The 18,491-nt window shown below is 38.4% G+C and overlaps 1 protein-coding gene across 5 annotated transcripts in view; it reads right to left on the bottom strand.

The window, feature by feature from the left end:
- ST7 (suppression of tumorigenicity 7) overlaps positions 1-18,491 on the bottom strand; it is a 120,840-nt gene that overhangs the window by 89,503 nt on the left and 12,846 nt on the right. Inside the window, exon 1 of one of the 5 annotated variants that reach the window (XM_087723638.1) lies at positions 8,663-8,998. The exons of the other annotated variants lie outside the window; for them this stretch is intronic. Within the exon in view, the coding sequence (XP_087579764.1) occupies positions 8,663-8,684 (22 nt within the window). The 5' untranslated portion in view covers positions 8,685-8,998. Of the gene's footprint in view, positions 1-8,662; positions 8,999-18,491 lie in introns of those variants that run through there. 5 annotated transcript variants of the gene reach the window in all.

The raw sequence follows: 18,491 nt of genomic DNA, 5'->3' as shown, positions 1-18,491 counted from the left end.
CAGAGATGTTGAAGTAATGAATAAATAAAAGATTTATATCTCTACTTAACGGGACCCACAGGACTGTGAGAATTGTGAATAGTGTTTTGCCTGCATATTAAAACAAAAAACCCATATTTACTGTTACACTACGTATATTGCCAAAGTATTCACTCACCCATTCAGATTCTAATCAGAATCAGTTGTGAGCGAATACTTTTGGCAATATAGTATATATTTATATAAATAATATATAGATGCATATTTTGACTAAATATTTTCTAGAAAAAAAATAGTAAATTGAAATGCTAAAAGTAAATACACCAGTATATCCTTAAATATAAATAACTATGCTCCATTTGCCTGTTAAGAAATATTTAAATATCACAATCTATTGACTTATTGTTAGTGAATCTAACTTAGATCTCTATTTTATAGCTCCTTGTCTCAAAGCAACTAAATCTCATCTTAGAAAAAACTTGGTTTATTTTCCTTGGTTCTTTGGGAGGGAAAAACCAAAGCTAAATGCTAAGGACAAGAACTACATGTAATAATCAAATCAGACTTATTTTCTCTAGAGTGCTTAATGTTGCTAGATATAGAGTATTTTATGTTATCCCAGCCTCATTCCCAAAACGTTGTGTATGATCTTGGTAACACTCCCTTGTTCATCTCACTGAATAGTATATCAGTTAATCACTACACACACACACACAAATACACACACACAATTTTTTTCTGTATGTGGAAGCGAAAAGCTAATAATATTGTTTCTTTTGTACTAGAAGTTTAGCACTAAAAATTGAAGCTTATAGATTATGCCAGTGGCAAAGTCAGAATGAATAAAAATTTGCACATTAGCCCAAGAAAAGCTGCTGCAGCATATCTGACTACCTCTTTAATCCTTGAACAATGCCATTAAAAAATACATTACATGGGAGTGAAAAAGACTCCTCTGTAGACAGGCTTAATGAATTTTAGGAACACAAATGAACTAGTTATACTTGTTTATTTACTTTAAAAAGAGAGATGCAAATGAAATGGAAATACCTCATTTTCAGAGTTGCTGAGAATAGCGCAAGGGCACATGGTGCCACACAGATTGTATTCAAGTATATTGCTACCATCTCAGATGAATGACTATCAGTATTAAGTACTGGCCGGGCTAATACAAAAGATCACCAAGCCATTCTTATTCTTCTTTCTGAATTGGCAGTCTTTTAAATGCGGCTCCTAATTTAGTCTGAAGCAGTATACTATACAGATCACATTGTACAATAGTCTATGGCACTGGGCTCATGCCAGTAATTTTCTGCATAGATTATTAATAGAAGATGGTTCAGCCATCTGAGGAGAAGACAAAAAATGGGAAGCTATGTAATTGAGGGTTTCAGTTAAGAAAACGGGACATCTAAAGATTGCCATGGTTTGGGGAAAACAGAAAACTGAAAACTGAAACACTCAATAGGCAAAGAAGTATAAAGCAATATGACCCACAGTATTGGAGATTGCATTTAAAAAAAACTTAAATGCTTTACCTTCATGTACATTATTATTTCATATTCATGCTACATTAATATATATGCTCTGGAGACACAGCCCCCTCCCACAAAAAACTCTCATTGCATTGCGAAGAAACACTGAATAAATGTCAGTTTTACCTTTGCAACAAAACCTAATCCAAAAATAAGTCATTGACACTCATAGAGTTATATCCCATATACTGTATATACTCGAGTATAAGCTGAGTTTTTCAGCCCATTTTTTGGGCTGAAAAAAGCCGCCTCGGCTTATACTCGAGTCAGTGAAAAATTTGCCCGAAATGGAGGAGAAAAAGGGGCGAGGCCATGCTGTTGGGTGACGCTCGTGAATGGCCCGGCGCCCCTGTGAGTTTCCCCTCCCTCTGTGTCAGTTTGCCGCGCAGCGCGCACCGCACCATCCCCCCTCCTCACATTCTAATGTAATGCAGGGCTGTCTTACGATTCCCCTTCCTCCCCCTCCTGCCACTCTGCAACGATGTCCCACCTCCTCCTTGTTATGGCAAGCAGCCACATAGCTCCTCTGGTACAGTGATCCAATGATAGGAACCACTGTGCCGTGTGTCATAGGAGGTGGGACATCGCTCCCGCGGCTGCACGGGACATCATCATCACAGCGGGACATCAGCATCATGAGGTGAGTGAAGTGTTTCATTGAATACACCGCTAGTTTACTGTTTTTCTTTGAAATAAATATTCAAAAACATTATTGGTATCTATTTTTATTTTTGAAATTTACCGGTAGCTGCTGCATTTCCCACCCTAGGCTTATACTCGAGTCAATAACTTTTCCAGGTTTTTTGTGGTAAAATTAGGTGCCTCGGCTTATATTCGGGTCGGCCTATACTCAAGTATATACGGTATTCCTTATATTTTCATTCAATTATCAATTTGATATTAGTAGAAATAGTAAAGGAGGATGCCGTTGCTAAGTGGCTAAGACACTGAGCTTCTTGATCAGAAAGGTCGGGAGTTCAGCGGTTCGAATTCCTAATGCCATGTAATGGAGTGAGATCCCGTTACTTGTCCCAGCTTCTGCCAACCTAGCAGTTCAAAAGCATGTAAAAATGCAAGTAGAAAAATAGGGACCACCTTTGGTGGGAAGGTAACAGCATTCCGTGCACCTTTGGTGTTTAGTCATGCCGGCCACATGACCATGGAGACATCTTCGGACAGAGCTAGCTCTTCGGCTTTGAAACGGAGATGAGCACCGCCCCCTACAGTTGGGAACAACTAGCACATATGTGCGAGGGGAATCTTTACCTTTACCTTAGAAATATTAGGATATTGATATTACTAGATTTCACCCAGTTATTCTTTGATGCATTTGTTAAATCTCGAGTGCCATTCAGTATGGGTAGCTATATTGTTAATCTAACCATGGATGGACGCAGTTAGCACTGAGATGACAAAACAGCTAAGCATAATTTCCATTGGTATTTTAAACCATACAGAAGTTTCTGCCTTTCCTTTTCCAGATCTTGTCAGTGCAGAAAACTAGAAGGGTTGATTGCAAGCAATGCTTAGTTCCTTTTCCAGCTTCACTTCTTTCAGTCTTGTTTGCATTTCTAATTCAAAGGTGCAGAAAGTGTTGCTCAAGGACACACTTATTTTTTGGCAACAACCACATGCTGAGCAAAAGCAGACCTACTCTGGAAATTGATATTTTAAAGAGATAAACTGAATGTGTTAAGCCTCTGAAAGATTTCAAACTTTTGTCCAAACTTTTAGTGCCTAGATTGCTATGTTAGAGTGCTGTATAACTTGATACAATCTCACATACTCAACTGTATATATTCCAATTGTACGACCCAAGCCTTATTTATAGAAAATAGATTTATTTATTTTTCTTTCATCTTTGTGGCATTGTGGGCTTAGAACATTGCACTTTGGAAAGGAGGAGTGATTATATCTATGTAAAGTTCCTACAACATAAAGAGTCCAGTCTCAGGGTGTTTGTCTCTGACCCAGTGTACCTCATACCTCAATATGGCATTCCGTACTTGAATACGAAGATCCTTCAGGCTTTATCTTCTTTAGTTGTTGTTATTTTATAGATTTTGTGAATAAAGGTTTGTAATGATAGTTATTTAAAAAGAAAATATAGCCTTTCATAATTGAAGAATGTTAGAAAATACTATACACACGGGGAAACTACTGGGGTATGAAAACAGTCAGTTGCTTGCATTCTGCTAATTAAAAAGGATATTCATTAACAGCTCATCCAGCATATCCTTCTCGCTCTTGTTCATGAACAGCTCATCTTCCTTTTGGAAAGGAAGTATTCTCAAAGCAGAGCCTTCATCCTGTTACCAACATGGTTCTGCGACAGTCTGAAGTTGGATGAAGGTAATCTGGCAAGAAAGTGGTGTTGTCCATGGGAAACTGGAAGAAAATCCCCTCCCAAATATTTTAGTGCCCCTGAAGAAGTCTTTTGAGAGTGACCATCTGAATTTCAGTCTACTTATTGGAAGAGTGTTTCCCTATCCAGCTGCAGAGCTACAAGTATATACCACAATGGCCATTTCTGCTTTGGTTGCTGGAAAGAGTAGAACCTCACCCAGCAAGTTATATTTGTCTCCAAAATATTGGTCTTGTGGAAGATTTTCTTGCTGGTAAGCTCCAGGAAACATGTGACTACACTAACTGAACATCAAACAGTATTTTGAAGTAGTAATATGATGTTGCAGCAATCATCAAATCATACTGCCTATTAGCATCAAAGAACTGGCATTGGAGTGGATGTCTAAATCCCCACCAAAAGTGCTTCAGAGATCCAGATTTTCCTGTCAGTAAGTGCAAAGATTGAGTTTTTGTCCCCATGACAAAATGCAAAGCTTATTGGCCTATGAAGTCCACATAGCATGTAATTCTTAAGCATAGCAAGCCCCAAGAGTCTTGCACCAAAGAGTTATAGCCAGGTGTAGCCAACTGATCAGCTTATATTTAATTTTGGAAAAGGTGACATCTTATTTGCCTCATCCCACCATACTCTTCTCACGAAGAACAAAGATGGAGGAGCAGGTTTCTGGGAAAACAAGTTTCTGGAAGGCAAAAAAGCAATCAATTTGAGCCAGTGCATGATTGTCTCCAGTGATGTCTTGGGGGGGGGGGGAGTTGTCTTACTTAGATCTCATCAATTCACTATTTGCCTGTTTCCAAGCACAATTCAAGGTTGAGATACTAATCTTTCAAGTTAGAAACATCTTGGGATATGAACTTGTTAAATGCTGTGAGGTTTCCTTGACGTATTTCAGCAGATTACCAGACCAGTCTTGTGAATGCAAACTGATAGCAAATAGCTGTTTCACTAGAGATGCCTCATCTATTAAATGCTCTCTTTAAGGATATTCATCTTGCTTCAAATCTTTAGTATTCCAGTCAAGACTAAAACATTTTTTCTGAACCCAAATGTACATAATATTTGTTCAATTCTTTTAATATTATCATTCAGAGAGTTTCAGAATTACGAATGTTCTAGGACACTTGGATGTTGATATGAGCAAAGGGATAAAAAGACATGATGGCAGAGTAAGAGAAAGAAGACAGGCAGTGCTGGAACAGGGTGACCTCATCTGCCTTTGAATCTGGCAAAGCATCTACTTTAATGCATCCCCTAATGAGAATTGCATTCCCTTGCATCCCAAGGGAATGCAAGCCTCATCAGAAAAAAATATTTCCAATGACTAGCAATGATTTCTAAGAGTCATAGACTATCAGGTGCAATCAACCAGATCCATACATGAAGAGTTCAAGTGGATTACTTTATTATGTTTTACCTGTAGTACAATAATCTCCCAGACTGCTTTCCTTCCATTAGGAACAAACAGATAAGGTTCAAGGAACTTGGGGGTGGGGGGGAGATCAGGCCTAGGTCTTTTGCAGCTGTGTAAGACTCAGGGCTTATTCTCAGCTTGATTCCTCCTCCTTGCCTGGCTGGCAGTTTTCCAACATAAACTAATCTTTTATCTGATTGAATCTGGGGCATTTTACAGCATCACTTGTTCTTTTTCATATAGCTAAGGTAGGCCCTTAGATTTCCATGCTTAATGATTGCTTTCAGAATTGGGCCATCTAAGATGGCAGTATTTTCTGAAAGTAAGCCATATTTATACAAAATGGAATCCTCACTGTAAATTTATTTTTAAAGGAATGCAAAATATTGAAAAGTCCTTAAGAATGACTACTTTTAAGGAAGAACCCTAACATTATAACTTTATACATTTTTGCAATCCTTTGCAGCTATTTGTCTGTTGATGCATAGAAGTTATGATGGCAAATGGTTTGCATGGAAGACTCTTTCCCCTATGTCCACGATTGTTTAGAAATAGTATGGATAGACTGAAGTTCTGTGCTGTGTAGCTTTTATGGTTTTAAGCATCATCAGGATAGAAGGACAATCGAAATATCTTTCATATCTATTCTAAACATAGATCTGGGAGGATTTTCAAAGGATATTAAACTACAACTACTGTTAAGAACACAGTAACTCATATAAAGTAATTACACTAATGGAAAGCTCTGAGAAATATATTTGCAGAAAAGTTTTTTTAAAAAATTACTAAGCCAGATGGCAGTAGCTTCTTACTTCCTTACTGAAGATTTGAATACTTCCTGGTTGAAGACTCTCACTAACCCATAATTCTTCCCTATTTCTAACAACAAAAATGCATCTTCTCAAAATGCCGACACCAGATTTCCATGAAGAATTTTGAAAGAGTTGTGTCTATGCTGGTTGCCTTCTCAAAACAGTATTTGATTCACTCTTCATTCAGCAGATTTTATCAAATTTTGAATAGTAATTTCCATATTATGGTGCAAAAGATAGAAGAAATTCCGAAATAATGTGGGTACAAGAATTCAAAAATTGGATAGAATAGACCAGGTGTCCTCAACCCCCGGTGCGTTGACCGGCATTGTCCACAGCACGCCAGCAACTGGGCCATGCAAACAATCAAAGCCCTATTTGTGGCATGCAGGCATCAGCCAAAACCAAATCGTCACCAGTCCATAGAAAAACCTTTCTCCACGGAGGCTGTTCCTGGTCCCAAAAAGGTTAGGAGCCACTGGAATAGACAACCTAAAAATGTTTCCTACCAAAATCAGTAAGGTCAACATGAATGGGGATTGATATAAGAAGCAAGTCCATTCCAAAAAAAATGGGAGGTTTGGGGCTAAAAGAAAAGATCAAGGAAGGAATGACTTTATCTTATAATGCATAAAGACTAACAGTCTTTTGGAACACTTTTCAAAGTAACATACTACTGAAGAATGCTACTAAATCAGTGTTAAGTTTCCTTTAAATTGTAATTCATCATTTCCACATTGAGTGAACAGAACCTTGCATTCCGCAAACCTCAGGTTTTCAACACAGTTAAGTGCAAATATATGGCTGCCTGCAGCTATTAATATATAAAAAGGAAAATGAAAAACCCTTGCAAAACTCTCTATGATCAGTAGTGATGGTGTTAATATCTGAGCAGAAATGTTTGTACAATTGAATAAAATAGCATTTAACTCTTCCTAATTTTCTGTTTGTGGAATTCTCAAGAACAATGTTTTTTATTTGTTGCTTTTAATAAAAGAAAATATACATTTTATAAAATATATAGCTCTTAGCTTTAATTGCATCACATACTCTTTTAAAATAGAAAATTCATTAATCTGGATGTCATAGTAACAAAGGCTTGCCCAGCTGTTACGAGAATAGCAGTTGGTTAAGCAGCACATTGATGATCCACTAGATAGTTCAGTAAACAATGAGAAAATCCTTTATGCTGTGGACAATTTATTATATATCCCTATTCACCATTAGCCATAATTACAGAATATATCCTTAGTACAAAGGTTGCAATAATAATCCAAGTTTATTTCCTTTTTCTTCTGGAACTGCTTATGAGGCTTCTTATAATTTACATTGCCCAGATATTTAAGGAAGTGCTATTTCATGAGATTAAAAGCATTTACGGTTTTATTTCCAATATCGTCTGTTAAATGTATTAAAAAAGCAAACATCAATTTAAATTAAATGATGACATGGGTGAAATATTTCTAGGGGAAGAGAAAGGAAGAAATCTCTAACAATGTACAGGCGATGATGCATTTTGTTCTGCCTTGACCTTGAGCAGGCATTGTGTTACAAAGAGTGGGAAGCTAATTCAAAAGAATCAATTAACCCTTTGAAACCATCGTTTTTTAAGTGTCCGATTTCCTAAAATGTTATTGTTCTGAATGATCTATAATCTCTGTAATCTCTTCAGATTAACTAGAAAGGAAAATAAACTGATTCCCATAAACATTTATATCATGAAATTCTTTTTGAAGAATTCCATAGTATCTAATTATTATTTTTATGTTAGTTAATAGCCTCATTGGTTATTAATGTTCCCTGGCTCTTATATATCCATGTTATCATCAACAATGTTATTAGGAATGAACACTCATCACAATCATCTTTTATTTTAGATTTCTCCCAAAAAAATCTTTAAAGAGGAAATAAATCCATCCCGTTTTCAGAGATAGGCATCCATACTGTCTCTGCTACACCAGATGGAGCTTGCAAATTTCTGTATGCCACAAACGACTGGCATTATCTTCCTGTTACTGTATCCCAAATGCTTGCCCTTTCCACTCCACCCCAAAACATCAGTAAAGCAAGCTAAAACAAAGCATCCCCCCAGAAATGTTCATTCTTTCATACCATAAAGCTACAACTCTTTTGTTAAATTAAATACATTCTAATTTTCCAGCATATAATCCAACAGTATTTCAAATGCCTTCATTAATAAACCTTTAGAAACGACTGTATCTGCCATAATGGTGTGTGTGTGAGAGAGAGAGCATCTCAAAGATACACAGATATCCACACAGGTTGAACACCTTCAAGAGCAATCCCAGTGTTTTTCCAAGTAGCCTGGATTCGGCAGCATCCCTATCCATTCTACCCTGCCTTGCAGCCAGTGTCAAAGACATGCATAGAGAAAGCTGGATAAAACCTTCACAGCATCCCCAGTTTCTTAAACCAGAATAACATATTCCGTGGCTGCTATTCAGCGTATCAGATCGTGGTTGCCTGTGGATCGAAACCACAGAGCAAGTTCTGTTCCAAAAACAGAAATACAAAGTCAGGCATCCCATTTACTTACATGACGACTCAGTGCCAAACATGGCTGGCTCCAGATGCTTCAAAGGATGGGTTAAAAGGGAGAGAGATAGAGGGAATCTATAAGAGAAGGGATGAGACTGCTACACAGCAGGAATCATGAAGCCAGACAATGCAGTTCCCACAGCTATCCAACTGGCAGGTTTTATGTTTTCCCAAGCTTCGCTTTAGAGACAGCCTTTCTTGTTGCCCTTAAAGCAAAAATCTTCGCAGTAGCAACAGAATTTTTTTTTAAAAAAAAAAAAATCAGGAGTATTGATTTTAAAATCCGGAAGACAAGGAATAGTCTGTGTCTCTTCTGTTGAGCAGGGAAGCAGAAATAGATAGCAGAGACTATATACTGCAATCCACAACCCCTGCTCTCCGTAAGACAATAGCATAGCTTATGCATACACTGGATGACGTCAGAATACTGCAAAGACTGACTGCTGTTAATCACGGGCTCAGAGGGAGACTGAATAGAGCACCGCAATTCAAATGGGAATTCTTTTGTCACAAAATACAGAAGACAAAGAACCACATATATTTTGCATCCTTGCAAAAGAAACGAAGGAAGAAAAGAAGAAAGAGCCACTCCATAAAGGACATTGCTGCTGGTGAATTTCAAACATATTTGTTCCGCTACAGCAAGTACTGCTTGTGATTGAAATGCATTCACCACAATATTAAAAACAAAAATACTCAGTTCAGAATGCTGTTCAATAAATATCTTGTAACTGATTGCTTTATGAAGAATGAGTAAAGCAATAATCCAAGACCTGTTCTTTATTCAGAGCCCAAACTAACCAATTATCAACTAAACTATAAAAAGATATCTATTTATTCTATGTGTATCTATGTAACTCAATGGACTAACTGTATATATTTACACTAAATGTATGTATGCAGATTTAATACTGGGGGGTGAGAATTTAACTGAAAGCCCACTGATTGAATGTGGCCTCAAGCCAATTTTGTCTAATTGCCTCACAAAGGCACAGAGAATCTGTATCCTTCCAGATGTTCCTAAGAAATCCTAATACACGCTTGCTAAATTGAGCAATGATGACAAATGCCAAGAGCTGTAGTTCAGAAACATGCTTTGTAACTGTGAATCCTGTTTTATTTTGCATATATTGCATATATGGCTATTCTGTCTTAAGATAAAATAGAGGTGTCCATATTTACTTTATACAACTTCTTCTATTTCTCCTTCCGAAAAAAACTGACTTATTTGTTTCCCTTCCTGGGAAGGAGAGTCCAGTTGCTCTCTTAATAACTAAAAACAGGGTTGTGTAGTCCTCTCTTTTGCAGTTGCCTTTCATTCACATCTTTGTATAAAGAATCAGTAAAATATAGCTGTTAATACTTCCCCACCTCCATTGTTAATTTATCTTAATTCTGTTATTATCATGTGCACTTCAGCAAAATATTTATAGTTTGTTCATTTCCATCAAACAGGGAATGCAGAAATACAAATAACTGTCTGAATAAATACCAATAAACTGAATGTGGTCTGGGATTCATCAATATGGTGACAGATTGTACAAAGGCTCACAAAAAAACTATTGCAACTGCACTTAATTTTGTTCTTTCTTTATTGAACTATCATAATGAAAAATAAAGAAAACTTTCTAAGAAAACCTTTAAGTAAGAGCCAGTATGGTCTAGTGGGTTAAGATACTGGCTTAGAAACCAGGAGACTATCAATTCTAGTCCCGTCTTGGACATGAAAGCCAACTGAGTGACTTTGCGCCAGTCACTCTCTCTCAGCCAATTCACCTCCCCATATTATTGCTATTGTATGGGAAATAGGAGAAGGAAGGCATATTACGTATGTTAACCTCGATTGATCCAGAGCTCTGATGCTGAAATGGAGGCCTGGGGTGACCCGTGCATCAAACTGGAGCCTGTTCCTCAGCTGCAGACGTGACAGCAAAACAGAGGCCAGGGGCGACATGCACAAGCGGCACAAGCGGCTACAGAAGAAGTGGGCCAGCACGGCAAGGCAGGTGTCAGGATGTGTGAGTAAGTAGGGCAGCTCCACCCTCCCTCACGCTAGCTTAATTTTTACCCGTGCGCCTCGCCGCACTCCCTGCACCTGACTGGGCGGGGTCTTAATTAAGACTTATTTTGGGGAGGGGAGCAGCTCTTATATTGGGCACATGTGTAAAAATCTTACTTTCGCTGTAGGTTGTATTTTTTTTGTTTCTGATAAGTATTGTCACTACATAAGTATATTTTATGCAATTTGACATCTTTTTTACATCGTAGTTACTTTTGAATAGTAATATAGGTCAGCATCATCTTGATATCTGCTCTTACACATTTCTCTACTGGAGGTTCTCTAAGCTGCCCCTCATATTTTTATTTCTTCCATGTGGGAGGAAGGACTGTGGCTTACATTCCTTTCTGTCCCATCACATTTTAGGAATTCTTCTTTTTTCCTTATTTGGTCCTTTAACCAAGAATCTGGAGTGTGGGTGATAGAGAAAGGGAATAATAATGTGGATAATTGAAAAATATGTGAACTAAAGCAACTAGTTGAAAAATAGAGGAAAGAAGGGTTGAGGAATGAAAAGAGTAAGAATAAGTACAAGAAATTCAGGGCAACAAAAAAGTGTTAGCATAAGGTTCAATGATCATCTACATTTCTGTAGTCTAGTACAGTGGTCTCCAACCTTGGCAACTTTAAGACCTGTGGACTTCAACTCCCAGGCTGAGGAACTCTGGGAGTTGAAGTCCACAGGTCTTAAAGTTGCCAAGGTTGGAGACCACTGGTCTAGTAGATGCCACTTGACTTGACAGGCATAGGTAAACAACAATGTCCAGCAGGACACTAGTACCTTTAGAAGAACCCAGTATGGCTTAAGATGGTATACCAAGTTTAAATAGGATAAAGCCATAATGGACTAGAAATAGGAGGTCAGAGAAAACCCAGTTTGAGACAAAAACCACTGAGCCACCACTAGTACAACAGACAAGATGCAACCACAGTAATTGTGGTCACACAGATTATGGGCAACCTGAGCTGGAAAGGACTGAATAAAATATAAGCATAATTTTATTGGGAAATGTTATTGGAAATAAGCAAATCTAGAAGGAATCAATGTTTCATTTTAAAACAATATGCGGCAAGAAATACTAAGAGCCATACTGGAGATATCTTACAGTTTCTGGCAGATAAACAAATGCATTGGGGGGGGGGGTAGTATAGTATAGGGGTTAAGCATCAGGTCAAAACCTAGGACACCATAAATTCTAGTTCTGCCATAGGCACGAAGGCAGCTGAGTGATCTTGGGCCAGTCATTTTCTCTCTGTCCTAGGAAGTAGACAATGGCAAAACCACTTCTAAAATCCTGACCAAAAAAAACCCTCCAGGTACTTGTCCAGGCAGTTTCTGAGAATTGGACATGATTAATGAAGAAAAAAATGCACATACACTCTTTATATATTCCCATTATCAATTTAAATTCCAGTTATGAACCCATCCCTACAGAAAGAATCTAGTGGGATGTGTTTCATCCATAGATTGGTGGTTACTTGGCTTAATTTGAAATTTTAAACAGTTACGTAAGTTAGTGGTAGTTGTGGCTACCTCATTGCAAATAGGTTGATTCAGAAAAAAACAAAGAAGGATTGTAATCTTTTTAATATCTAGATGAAATCAGTGATCACCACTTTAATGAAATAATAATTTCACAATTAAAATTAGATAGCTGTCTGTAGTTCTCTATCCTGATGATAAAGTCATTGTGTCCCCAACTCAGATTTCAGCACTTTTCTGTAAGGAAGAAAGGCTCAAGGTAAAGTATTCTATTATCAAAATCATAGTTTTCTCAAAGGGATTCAAATATTTCAAATATCAAGTAACAATATAGACCAGGTTTTATTCCTTAAATATCCTAGAATAGCTTTGCAACCCTCTGGAATTTGTCATGAACAAATTAAATCTATTTTTCAAAAGGCCAATAATAGCACAAAGGACCGTGTTTCTTTCATATATAAAGGCAAGAATATATCCATAAACATACTTTCTGAAGCTAAATTCATCTCTCAGATGGGTCTTAGGTACATGCAAAATCTTAAAGGATTTTGATATTATTCAGTCCAGATTGCTAAGGGTACTTTGCTGAATTTTGAGTACAATACTTTAATCAGAAATAGGAATGATGTTACTGAAATTTAGGATCCATATGTTTAGGCTCAATCTTTACTTTTCAAGCAGTTCCACAACTGCAATGATCCTTCTTGTTAACGTGACATTTTTTTAGAAAGCCAGAATTTAGAAACCGTTTGGCTTCTCATGCAAAGCTCTCTGGCCATAGGGCTATCAAGCTGCAATCCAGCAGCAAGTGTTTGACAAAGCTTTTGTATGTCAATTAGACAAGGACGAATTAGGTAATCAATATTGGCAGGACATAAACATAAAATCCTTCATGCCAGCAAAAAACAGAATCAATATTAATTATACAAGGCCCTGTAGAACTTTTCCCCAATGAACTTTACTGTCTTGCTCTAGGAGGTATCAGAAGAAAGGAAAACAATTACTCTCCTGCTGTGTGAACCTGCCCATGATCTGGAGCAGGGGTGGGTTCCTGCCAGTTCTAACCTCTTCTATAGAAGAGGTTCCACAAATCTACAGTGCCATTTAGAACTGGATCCAGCTCCCTCACCCCGCACGTCCGCACATCATCAAGATGAAGAGCCAGAGGAGGAATTCTGGGAGTTGAAGTCCACAAGTCTTAAAACTGTCAAGTTTGAGCACCTTTTTCTAAAGGGTTAGGGGTGCAAGGGTCTTCTAACGTGACAGCTTTAAGACTCGTGTGCTTCAAATGCCAGAGTTTCTGAGCCAACATTTTGGTTGCTAAGCAAGAGTGTTGTTAAGTGAGTTTCATATTTTACAAGTTGGCCACGCCCACCCAGTCACATGGCCAGCAATCCACTCCCACCTGGTCACATGGCCAGCAAGGCACTCCCACAAAGCAGGTCACACCCACAGAAGAGGTTCTGAAAAATTTTGTAACCCACCACTGATCTGGAGGAACCTGAGAGTTTAGGCATCGGTTCGTTCAATGACTCTTCCACAACAGGGGTCCCCAATCCTTGGCCTATGGATTAGCACAGGTCCACCGCATGCCAGAAACTGAGCCGCAGAAACAAGTGAAGCTCCATCCAGGGTATGTAGGTAGCACATGAAACCACGTCCCCTCTAGTCCACAGAAAAACCTCTCTCCATGGAACCGGTCCCTGGTGGCCAAAAGTTGGAGGCTGATGTTCTACAGCAACTTGTTCATGACCGGTGGGACACTGCAACCTCATAAATGTGAACCATTTGCCAAGCATCTGAATTTTGATCACGTGACCCTGGGGATGCTGCAACGGTCGTAAATCTTAAAAATGATCCTAAGTCCCTTTTTCTCAGTGTCGTTGTAACTTTGAATGATCACTAAATGAACTGACGTAAGTCAAGGACTACCTGTACAAACGGCACTGTGATTCCCTTTTGCGACCTTCTGATAAGCAAAGTCAATGGGGAAGCCAGATTCATTTAACAACTCCAGCTATTCATTTAACAATTGAGGCAAGAAAGGTCATACAATGGGGCAAAATTCATTTAACAACTGTCTCACTTAGCAACAGAACTTTTGGGGTCAATTGTGGTCATACGTCAAGGACTACCTATACAGTATATTTATCCCTTATAATTTATTGTGCTGCTTTATGCTGTGGTTATGTTTTTATCAGTTGCCTAGAGCTATTTGATTAAAATGAATAGCCATATATAGTCACTAAAATAAAAATGCAATTAAAAAAATATTTCAGCTGATGTTGCTTTATGCAGAAAATTAATCTCCTAATTTTACAACCGTATACATTTTAATGCTCTCTGATTCACTGACCAGAGAGAACCCATATATAATTACTTAAAAAGTTAAACATTAAATTCTGCATGTTCTTTTTTTTAAAAAGTGTTTGATTATACTTATTATGAGATTGATCCTGATTTCACTATCCAACTCTTTTAATGCTACAAGGCCAGAAGTAACAGAATTGAATACCTTTCTTATCATTAAGAAGCTCAGATTAATTGAATCTACTTGTTTATCATTCAGGAGTTGAGAGAAGGACACTAAGTAAATGTGTTTTGCAAAAATGAAATGAGAACTACAAAGCTACTACACCAAGGCAAGAGGTATAAACCCACCTCCCCAAATTATTTTTTTAAAGAACTTTATACATACACAAGTGACAAATCTAGATCTATTCTGATACGGTTCTATTTCAGAGATTGCTTTAGCTGTTTTTGTTAATAACTTTTGTTATGGCAACCTGGGCTATTTGGCAAGGGGAAATGTCTTCACTAAACTGGAATTGAGGGAGCCGAACTGCCAACTGAAGATTAAGAAGGGAGTTGAATGGAATGTTGAATTGCCCCCTGAGCTGCTACCAGTTCTGAGTAAGACCATTTGGGCTGCAATGGGCTCATGTTCATGCAACTAATAAAAGGGGTCCTACATGAGCACCTATACAAAGGGGGCTTGATGTACTTGGACAGGATATTAATATACACCGAGACCCCCTCAAGAACATGTAAAGCTGGTCAGATCAGCCCTACTGATCACCAATTTGCTGAAAATGGGGGAAGGGGAGGAGAGATAAAACCAAAACCCAGTCAACCCCTAGTAACACCCCCAATGAAATAAAACTCTGAGGCTCGAAGTTCCTCAAAGCTCCATTAGTCCCGTGACTGCCAAGCTGCTTTTGAAAAGCTGAAGTGCCTATTCACTGCAGAGTCGGTCCTAAAACACCCCAACCCAGAGAAGCCATTTGTAATACAGGCTGATGCCAGTGATGTAGCAATATGGACAGCCCTACTCCAAAAGAACACTGAAGAGGAACTAGAACTTTATGCCTATGTGTCTCGCAAGCTGTCTGATACTGAAAGGCATTCGGCTATCTAGGAACCAGAGACTTATGCAGTCTGGTGGGGTCTCATGATGTGGAGACAGTTCCCAGATGGTAGCAAGATTCTGTTTGAGATCTGAACCTGGAAGCACTGAAGACTCTCCGGAAACTATCCCCTAAGCAAGTCCAATAGACTCAATACTTTAACCAGTTCAATTTTACTCTCTAATATCTGCCAGGAGGGAATATCTTCCTTGCAGATGCTCTCTCTTACATGCCACAGGACAATAGCACCCAAGAGGCAGTAGTGACTTCTATTATCCCATCCAGACAGCACCAGAGCCATCCCTCACCGAACAAGAAGTGACATCTCAACCAGAGCCACCCAAAGACCTAGCACAACCCTTAAAAGATGCCCTGGCAAGAGACGTGTGGTCCCAGCAGAACAAAGACAACCTGTCCCTGAAGGATGAGTTGGCGTAGAAAAGAACAAAAATATACGCCCCAATACGCAAGGTCCATTGGTCCCAGCCAATGGACCTTGATTTTACAGGAGTAACACAAAGACAGCAGGACATTTTGTAAGAAGGCAGATTCCAAGTACATAGGCTCCTTCCGGTAAATCTGGTTATTGTAGAACTTCAGCTGCTAAAAAGCCTCAGGTGAGTGCACCCAGTGTTTCACTGCAACCTCCCATCATGGTCAAAGGAGAGGAGCACTATGAAATCAAGGAGATACCATAGGGGAAAACTGCAATATTTGTTATTATGGAGGGGCCACCCTTTAGCCAATGCAGAATGGGTGGCAGTGACAAATGTGAAGGCAGCTAGGCAAGGGTGCAGATTTCATGCCGAACATCTAAGTCAGACCCAGTAAGGAAAATCTTGAATAAGAACATGCCATGTTCTTGTGTATTTTTGTGTTTATTTTCTAGGGCTATCATTCCTCTGGAACAGGGGTCCCCAACCCCTGGTCCACGGACTGGCACCAGGTGATGGCATGCCAGAAACCAGGTCACACAAACAAGCGAAGCTCCCTCCGCAGGACGCAGGCAACACACGAAATCATGCTCCCTCTGGTCCATAGCAAAACCTCTCTCCACACAAGGGTGGGTTCTGGCCGGCTTTACTTCCAGTTTGCTCATGCACGCGCTTCACGCCTGCATGTGCAGTTCAAAGAAATAGTTCTGCGCATGCACAGAACTAAAAACCAAGATGGCGGTGATGATGACCGGGGGATGCGCCAGGTCTGGGTCACTTCTGGTTCCAGCAACCCAAGCTGTCATACCACTACCAGTTCTGGGCCAAACCAGTAAGAACCCACCTCTGTCTCCACAGAACTAGTCCCTGGTGCCCAAAGGTTTGGGGGCCACTGCTCTGGAGAGTCGACATGTCAAAGCTGACTTGGCTTCATAATTACTTGCACCTGATTTAGGCTCGCAGTTTGCCAAACAGAAATGGGAGAGGGGCTGTTAAATTCCTAGGGGGAAGAGGGCTAAGGAATGAGAGCTTTCTGCTACCCTCTTTCCTTATACCAATCAGACCAGGAGTTCCTTTTTCAGAACATGCCAGCTGGGATTGCTGACACTTAAATTCACTCCTCTACAATCACACAATGTTTTTATACATAATATGGCAAATGGAATTACTTTCTGGCCTTGTTGAAGGAAAAATTATGATTCAGTAAATTGATTTTTTGTTTTGGCTCATTGCCATGTCAAAGTATTTGTGTTTTTGATCCATGGCAGAAGATAGGCAGGGAACTCGGTCTTTGCATTCTCAGAGATTGGGGAACAATCATTTTCTGTGATCTTTAAAATTAGAAGAAATTGTATACTAAAAACATCTAAGAATGATTCCATAGTTAATCTATAGAGTCCATTTAGGAATTACTTTGAATTACTACAACGCACATGGATTATGTTAACTTTTAAGATGATAAAGAATTCAATGAAACTGAAAAAGCTTGATCTTGTTTGGGATTACATTACTTCTAATTAACTATTACTAAGTTATGTGTTTTGTGTTCCTGCACCTCTCCAAAATACAACTGTGTGTTTTATACTTTTCTTCCATCATGGCTTTCAAATGCTTTTCTCAACTATTTAATCCACGTCTATGCTAGAATAATTTTCTTCTTCTTAAACTTTAGGAATTTTTTTGCTGAACCAATAGTGAGGTCCTTTATAATATTCTAACACATGCTAATTCTATCACTGTCAAAGACACTTCTAAAACTGTAAAAGAGTAAGAGTAATAATTAAAAAGTAAGAAAGTCTGCCAAAAATTGATTTCAAAATATTCTGATAGGAAGGAAAGCACTGGCGATCATAAAATCAACATAAATTTGCTTTAAAAATAGCTTGCATTATAATTGCATTTGAGAGAAAATATTTTAAATAACATCTCCAAATTGATTTTCTTCATCAAATAATAGAAACAGTTAACTTGCATGCACAAGTTATCCATTCCTTATAAATAATGTTATCTAATCACAGATTGATCATGTAGTTTTTCTAAAGAAAAAAAATCAACCATCTGAGAAGGTTTTTTTTAATAGGAGAGGATAGGATAGGATAGGATAGGATAGGATAGGATAGGATAGGATAGGATAGGATAGGATAGGAAAGAATTCTTTACTGGCCAAGTATGATTGGACACACAAGGAATTTGTCTTTGCTGCATATGCTTTCAGTGAACATAAAAAAATACATTTGTCACGAATCATAAGGTACAACATTTAATGATAGTCATAGGGTACAAATACGCATAATAGGAAACAACCAATATACGGTAAATCATAATAATACAAGCAGCAAAGTTACAGTCATACAGTCATAAGTTAGCCAAAAACATTGACTAAAAAAATGCATAGAAACTTCTCATATCACCAAACAGAAAGTCAATCTGAGAGCAGTGAATAA

Source organism: Thamnophis sirtalis, unplaced genomic scaffold (genome assembly GCF_051295495.1).
Source record: "Thamnophis sirtalis isolate CommonGarterSnake01/CBP01778 unplaced genomic scaffold, rThaSir2_p1.2 scaffold_9, whole genome shotgun sequence".
Classification (NCBI taxonomy): domain Eukaryota; kingdom Metazoa; phylum Chordata; class Lepidosauria; order Squamata; family Natricidae; genus Thamnophis; species Thamnophis sirtalis.
Note: the sequence above shows the minus strand (reverse complement) of the source record. Positions and strands in the feature narration are given on the sequence as shown.